Source organism: Arachis ipaensis, chromosome B6 (assembly GCF_059453495.1).
Source record: "Arachis ipaensis isolate K30076 ecotype BB chromosome B6, ASM5945349v1, whole genome shotgun sequence".
NCBI lineage: Eukaryota > Viridiplantae > Streptophyta > Magnoliopsida > Fabales > Fabaceae > Arachis > Arachis ipaensis.
The window spans coordinates 91,557,310-91,565,516 of record NC_142441.1 but is presented as its reverse complement, the minus strand read 5'-3'; the positions used below and the strand labels follow the sequence as shown (position 1 = coordinate 91,565,516).

Here is an 8,207-nt window from a genome sequence, read left to right as displayed (position 1 = left end):
TCTTGTGGAGTTCCTCAATGTGTTGCATAGGTAATTTTGGTGGTGCGGAAGATGTGGAAGGAATGCTCATGGGGGCGGCTAGGGGAGGCTCTTCGGTGTCCATCGAAGAGTGAAGATATCTCCCGGTTGGAACGACATCGCCATCCACCGGTATCATGGCCCTCTTGTTCTTGGTCTCTCGGGGAACACCGGCTGCGGTGACTAAGTCGGTCACTAGAGCGGGAAAATGGAGATTCCCCTTACCGTAGATGCGGCCCATAGATTGGCGGATGAGACGGAGAATATGCACCGGTCTCTCTGTGAGGACTCACCAAACCAACAAGGCTAATTCGGCAGTGATAGAAGAGCCATGGGTGCTGGGAAGCACGTAGTGGGCTAGAATTTGGGCCCATGCTTGAGCCTCTCTGTTGAGAAAACGTGCGGTGATGCCCTTGGGCCAGGGCCTCATCCTCCCTCGAATCCAGAATAATTTGGGTATGGCAATGACCTTGAGGATGGAATCCCAATCAAACGCATATTGGCACCATGCCGACAAATTCTCTTTATAAGCATCAACCCCTTCCGCTAATGGTCCGATCTTAAGCACACTTTGAATGGCCTCCTCTGTGACGGGAACTTGCTTTCGGCGCACAAATACCGATGTAAGGGAAGAGGAGTGGTAGTTGCTGTAAAATTCAACCACCCAAGACAAGTTCGCCTCCCGTGGCTTCCTCAATAGGAATTCCCATTGCCGCCGTTCAATGCGGGGCATAATAAACGGTATGACATGAGCCGGAGGGGCTAGAAGAGGCTCCGCATGACAATTCCGTGGCTTGATCAAGGGATAGGCAAGTTCACAATAGCGGTTGGGAAACTTGTTCGGATCCCTCGCCAGATTGTCTTTTTCCAAAACATCAATGTTAGCGATGCTCTTAGTCTTGGTGATGACAGGCTTAGCTCGCGGGTCTTGTTGTGCTTTGCTAGTAGACCGTGATGGGGCCTTCTTGGGCACCTTTCCATTGTCTCTTTTGATCACCATCCTAGAGGAGAAGGAAAGGTGGTGGAATTAAGCTTAAAGAGGCGCCAAGAAAGAATACTCATGCAAGTAATAAAGCACAAAAGAATAAATGGCTCAGATACATGACAACTGCAACATGTAGCTAAAGCAACAATGAAGGCCATAGCTAGGCACTAGCATGTGAGACATGAGTGGTATAAGCATTCAAATAAGAAGCATGAGAAGGGCACACTTTTAACAACAACAAGAAGAAGTAAGAAAAATAGGGGACGAGCCTGTAGGAATGAAGCAAGAAATCAATGTAATCATGAACAAACAAGTGAATGAGAAAGAATGCCAAAATAGAGAACACTTAGTCAAAATACTTCCAAGAAGTCATATGGGTCTTTTATCAAACAGTTGGTGTGCATCCCTTTAAGACAAGAACTTAGAGAAAAATGGCAATTTAGCATCCCATAAAGCATCATCAAGCATCATATCACACCACTAATTACAGAAGAAAGCAAGTAAATCAAACAAACTCATCAATGCCAGAGTGAGCTCCACTTAGAACACCCATGAGAAAGTGAAAAGAAATGAGGAAAGAAAATGCAATCAAATAAAGAGAGCATGAATGCAACTAATTAAGAAAAAGAGTAAAAGCATGTAATTAAGGGAATGGAAAGAGAGAAAAGGAAAACATAAAAAGAAAAGTAGAAAGGAGGGGTACCTTGAAGGGGGAAGAAGGAAAGAGGGTATGGATATGAGGGAAAGGTTAGTAAAGAAGAAGGGAGGAACGAAAGGTGTGGGTCCGCCGGCCGGAGGTGGTTGAGAAGGAGAGGTAGGGATGGTAGAGGGGGGGTAGAGGTGAAGAAGAGAGATGATGGTAAGAGGAGAGAAAGAAAATGGAGGGAGAAAGGCATACTCTCATTTAATTTGCTCACGAAAATGACGCGCACGCGCCATGCATGCGTGCGCGTGCATGGGCAAAAATCCGCAACGACGCGGATGCGCGGTGCGCGTGTGCGTGAAGTAGCAAAATGTGAGTGTCCGCGCGACCGCCAGGTGCGCATGCGCATGCACATTGTTGTGCCCTCGGCACAGGTTGGGCACAACTCTGGCCTGACTCTTGGGAAAAATTACTAGAAGATAAACTTTGGTGAGCGACGTGGACGCGCACGGTGTGCTCTCGCGTCGATTGGTAATATGGCCGAGGTACTCGCGAGCGCCAGGTGTGCATGCGCGTGAGTTCAGTTGGGCTAGTGGCATGAAACTGGCTCAACCAGGGCACAACTCTCTGGTCGATGGCCCATGGTTGCAAAATGCAGGAGTGACGCGTACGCGTCTAGTGTGCGGGCGTGTGCTTTTCCGCAAATTGCCATGGATGCGTCCGCATCTAGTGCGCGAACGCGTAAAGGAGGTTATGCCCAGGGCCTAAGGCTGGCCCAGAATTTGCACAACTCTCTGGTAAATTTCCTAGGAGTTGCGAAGGCCTATGGACGCATACGTGCACTGTGCGCACATGCGTGCCCCCCCCCCCCTTTTTTTGAATAGAAAAGTGCCTAATTATCATGTGTTCTAAGGCCAAACAAGCCAAAGAGGTCAAAAACACCTAAAATCAATGCAAAACCTAAGGAGAATTGTGCTTCTACCACATAAGCAAGTCCTTCATGCAAAAATTAATGTAGGTCTCTATGAACAAGTTATCCAAGATAGTCACAAGCAATTCTAATCAAAGAAGGCCGTAGCTAAGCAATTACAAACCAATCAAAAGGGTAAAAAGAAACTATATACAAAAGGGGGAAAGAGGATAGAACTCACCATGGTGGGGTGTCTCCCACCGAGCACTTTTGTTTAATGTCCTTAAGTTGGACTTTCACTTGTTCATTGTTCTTTGCCAAGAGGTGCATCTTCCAAAAGGAATACCTCAATCTCTTTGTTGCTCTTCATTTGCTTACCCAGATACAACTTGAGACGGTGCCCATTGACCTTGAAAACATCCGAACTTGAGTGATGGCGCAAATGGTAAACCCCGTAGGGTTCCGCCTTCACTACTTGATATGGGCCTTCCCATTTTGACCTTAGTTTGCCGGGCAACAATCTCAATCTTGAATTGTAAAGAAGGACGAGATCACCGGCCTTGAATTCTTTGCCTCTTATGTTCCTATCATGGATGGCTTTCATTTTTTCCTTGTAAAGTCTAGAGTTCTCATAAGCTTCAAGCCTCAAACATTCCAACTCTGCTAGTTGAAGCTTCCTTTCAACTCCATCTCCACCCAAACTCGAATTACACTCCTTGATGGCCCAATACGCCTTGTGCTCTATTTCCACCAGTAAGTGGCAAGCTTTGCCGTACACCAGCCGAAAGGGACTCATGCCAATTGGCGTCTTGTATGCCGTTCGGTAGGCCCATAATGCATTGGTGAGCTTGGCACTCCAATCTTTCCTATTGGGTTTCACAATCCTTTCCAAGATACATTTAATTTCCCAATTGGAAACCTTAGCTTGGCCGTTTGTTTGTGGGTGGTAGGCCGTGGCTACTTTATGCATGATGCCATATTTCCTCATTAGTCCGTCCATTCTTTTATTGCAAAAGTGTGAACCTTGGTCGCTCACGATTGCTCGTGGCGACCCAAACCTACAAATGATATTATGTCTCACAAAAGAAAGGACTACGTTAGCATCATCCGTCCGGGTGGGTATCGCTTCCACCCATTTGGATACATAGTCAACGGCGAGTAGGATGTAGAGGAAACCATTAGAATTTGGGAATGACCCCATGAAGTCGATTCCCCACATATCAAAAATTTCACAAAATAGCATGGTTCATTGGGGAATTTCATCCTTCTTAGAGATATTGCCAAATCTAATGCATTGAGAACAAGATTTACAAAAATGAGAGGAGTCCTTGAAAAGGGTTGGCCACCAAAAACCACAATCTAGGATTTTCCTTGCCGTTCTTTGAGGTCCAAGGTGGCCTCCTCCTTCAGAGGAGTGGCAAGTTTCCAAGATTGAGTGGAATTCGGTTTGTGGAATGCACCTCCGAATTACTTGATCCGCCCCACATCTCCAAAGGTATGGGTCATCCCACACATAGTATTTGGATTCGATCTTTAGCTTATCCCTTTGATGTTTGGAGAGATTTGGCAGGAAGGAGCGAGATACTAAGTAATTGGCTATTGGTGCATACCAAGGAATGGTTTCCGAGATTTCATGCAAGCCCTCAAAGGGAAATGAATTATTGATAGGAGTAGTATCGCCTTTTGTGTGCTCAAGGCGACTCAAATGGTCCGCCACTAAGTTTTGCGTACCACTCCTATCCTTGATTTCCAAGTCAAACTCTTGCAACAATAAAACACATCTAATCAATCTCGGCTTGGATTCCTTTTTAGCCAACAAATACTTTAATGCCGCATGATCCGAGTACACTACCAACCTTTGAACCGAGAAGATATGCTCGGAACTTGTCCAAGGCAAAAATAATAGGCAAAAGTTCTTTTTCGGTAGTAGTGTAGTTGGATTGGGCTCCATCTAATGTTTTTGATGCATAAGCTATGACATATGGATTCTTACCCTCGCGTTGTGCTAACGCGGCTCCCACGGCAAAATTTGAAGCATCGCACATGATTTCAAATGGCCGATTCCAATCCGGCCCTCGCACAATGGGAGCTTGGGTCAATGCTAACTTGAGCTTGTCGAAAGCCTCCATGCATTCCTTGCTTAAATCAAACTCAACATCCTTTTGTAGCAACTTTGAGAGAGGCAATGCTACTTTGCTAAAATCCTTGATGAATCTCCGATAAAATCCTGCATGTCCAAGAAAAGAGCGGACCTCCCTCTTAAAAGAGGGGTAAGGCAAACTAGATATGACATTAATTTTTGCCGGATCTATGGAGATACCATCCTTGGAAACAATATGTCCTAAAACAATACCTTGCTTGACCATGAAATGACATTTCTCAAAATTTAAGACAAGGTTGGTTTTAGTACATCTTTCCAAAACTTTTTCAAGACTATCCAAGCAATGATCAAAAGAATCACCATATACCGTAAAGTCATCCATGAATACCTCCATGCATTGCTCTAGAAAATTCACAAAGATGTTCATCATGCACCTTTGGAAAGTTTCCGGTGCATTGCATAAGCCGAAGGGCATACGCTTGTAGGCATAAGTTCCAAAAGGGCAAGTAAATGTTTTTTCTTGGTCCCCTAGAGCAATGTGTATTTGGAAGTATCCCGAATAGCCGTCTAGGAAGCAATAATGAGATTTACCAGATAATCGATCGAGCATTTGATCGATAAACGGAAGTGAAAAATGATCCTTTCTAGTGGCCGCATTCAACCTTCGGTAGTCTATGCATACTCGCCAAGAGTTTTGCACCCGCGTTGCGATGAGCTCCCCGCTTTTATTCTTGATTGTGGTTATCCCGGACTTCTTAGGCACAACTTGAATGGGACTTACCCATTCACTATCCGAAATAGGGTAGATGATGTCTGCCTCAAGTAACCGTGTCACCTCTTTCTTGACATCCTCCAAAATAGTAGGGTTTAATCGCCTTTGAGGTTGTCTCACGGGTCTAGCTTCCTCTTCCAAAAAAATCCGATGCTCACACACTTGGGGACTTATCCCCACTAGATCCGCAAAACTCCACCCTATTGCCCTTTTGTTCTTCCTCAAAACATATAGCAACTTTTCTTCTTGTTGAGAATTTAGCTCCTTTGCTATGATTACCTAAAACTTGTGGGCTTCATCAAGGTACGAGTATTTAAGATGGGGTGGCAATGGCTTCAATTCTAGCTTTTGCTCTTGGCTTGTCACTTGAGCTTCTTCACTTGGATTGTCACTATTTTCTTCAAGCTTGTGTTTCTCTTCTAGCTTCGCACAATGCACTTCCGCCACAATGTTATCAATTAGATCACACCAGAATATGGAATGGTTCTCCGGTGGGAGCCTCATTGCTTCTTCTAGGTTAAAACTTACAACTCTCCCATCTATCTCGAATGAATAGGTTCCCGAATGGGCATCCAACTTGAATCTAGAGGTACGCAAAAATGGCCTCCCAAGTAGGATAGATGACGCCCTCTCGGATTCACTTAGTGGCATCTCAATGATATGGAAATTAATTGGGAATATCAAACCCTTAATGTCAACCAACACATCCTCTGCAATACCCGACACGGTTATTATGCTCTTGTCCGCCAAGACAAACCTAGCCGCCGATCACTTCAACGGTGGAAGCTTCAACAAATGATAAATGGAGAGAGGCATAGTGCTAACACATGCGCCAAGGTCGCACATACAATCAACAAATTGGACCCCATTGATGATACACGAAACTAAGCAAGGACCCGGATCAACACATTTTTCCGGAATGGATCCCATCAAAGCCGAAATGGAACTACCCAATGGAATGGTTTCCAACTCATGAATTCTATCTTTGTTCATACACAAGTCCTTAAGAAATTTCGCATATTTAGGCACTTGATGTATAGCATCAAAGAGGGGGATGGTTACCTCCACTTTCTTGAACATCTTTACCATGGTTGGGTCCAGCTCCAAACACTTCTTAGCTTTTCTTGCCAATGTGGGAAATGGAATTGGTTGAGCCGTTTCCTCTAAGATTTGCTCCTTTCTAGGAATTTCACTCCTTGGTTGAGGGTCTTCATCTTCAACAATTATATGTGACTCCTCCTCCTCTTCAATTTCCTCTATCTCGACTCCATCTTCCTCTTGAGCAACTTTCATTGGGCTAGGTGTCTTTGAGTCTCTCTCCTTTAATTGCGTTCCGGACCTCAAGGTTACGACGTTGATGCCACCTTTGGGGTTGGGTAGCGGTTGAGAGGGTATGGCACTAGAGGTCGAGGCTTGAGGAGTGGGAATAGAAGGTGGCTCCATGCGAGCAATGAGAGCTTGGAGAGTAGAAGTGAGGCCATTAAAACTTGAGTTGAGGGTGTTTTAGAGTTTCTTTTGTCCTTGGAGTATGGATCAGAGTGTGTCATCTTGATTTGGGGATGTGAAAGGGTAGGTAATTTGTGGTGCTTGGGGTTGGTTGGTTGGAAGTGGTTGTCTATGAGGTGGTATGTAGGTTTGATAGTTCGTTCCTTGATTTGGTTGTTAGTTTGGAGGGTTTTGTGAATAGCGGTTTTGTGAGGTGTTGTTGTTCCATCTTTGGTTGCTTCCATTGTCCCTTCCTCCTTGTTGATAATTGTCCCGCCAACTTTGGTTGGAGTTATTCCTCCATCCTTGATTTAAGTTGTTACTCCCTTGGCTATAGTTGCCTCCTTGTTGTGGGTACCCTTGGTTATAATTGCCCCCTTGGTTATGGTATCCTTGATTAGAACGTTCATAGTAGGGTTGATCATAAAAGTTGGGGGTAGCCGCTAGAGTGTTATCTTCTTGGAGACTCGGACATTCGTCCGTGTAGTGGAAGTAGCATGAGCAAATGCCACACACTCTTTGGGGAACCAATTATTGACAGTGTTGGTTTTGAGGAGAAGGTTGTGGTTGAGATGGAGGTAGTTGTTGATTTACTTGGAGTTGCTTTAAAAGGCTTGTCATTTCACACAAGGTCTTAGTAAGGGTAGCAGTCTCACCACTAGAAGAAACTTCATTTACGGCCTTTGGACGGTTGACTCTCCGTCTAGCATGTTGAGTGGACTCGGCCAAGTCGGTAATGAGTTGCCATGCCTCCTCCGCCGTCCTATACTTTGACAAAAAATCGTTACTTGAAGCATTCAACAAATTCTTATCTTGCTCCCTCATTCCTTGGCACACATAGCTAAGCAAGACTTGAGTGTCAATCATATGGTTGGGACATGAATCAAGAAGTTTGCAAAACTGTTCCCAATATTCATAGAAAGTTTCAATCTCGCCTTGTACAATACATGAGATCTCCTTCCTTAGCTTGTCCGTCATTTTCACGGGCATGAACTTATAAAGGAATTCTCACCTAAGCAAATCTCAATTGGATACAACATCACTAGGTAAGTGGTGCACGAAATTGTGATCTCCAGGCTCGAACAAATCCTGGTAATGGCTCCAAAGCTTGGTGCTCTGATCTTAATTCATAATTGTCACAACTTCGATACAACTAACCAGCAAGTGCACTGGGTCGTCCAAGTAATACCTTACGTGAGTAAGGGTCGAATCCCACGGAGATTGTTGGTATGAAGCAAGCTATGGTCACCTTGTAAATCTCAGTCAGGCGGATATAAAGTGATAATGGTGTTT

General features: G+C 44.7%; 1 protein-coding gene across 1 annotated transcript; it reads right to left on the bottom strand.

The window, feature by feature from the left end:
• Positions 1 to 2,860: 2,860 nt before the first annotated feature.
• On the bottom strand, positions 2,861 to 3,556 carry LOC148561749 (uncharacterized). Its single transcript, XM_088490788.1, has one exon. The coding sequence runs from the start codon at positions 3,554 to 3,556 to the stop codon at positions 2,861 to 2,863; it is 696 nt and encodes a 231-aa protein (XP_088346914.1).
• Positions 3,557 to 8,207: the final 4,651 nt, after the last annotated feature.

Bases quoted from the DNA above. Each gene is read 5' to 3' on its own strand.
- LOC148561749 (XM_088490788.1), bottom strand. From the start codon at position 3,556: ATGGACGGACTAATGAGGAAATATGGCATCATGCATAAAGTAGCCACG.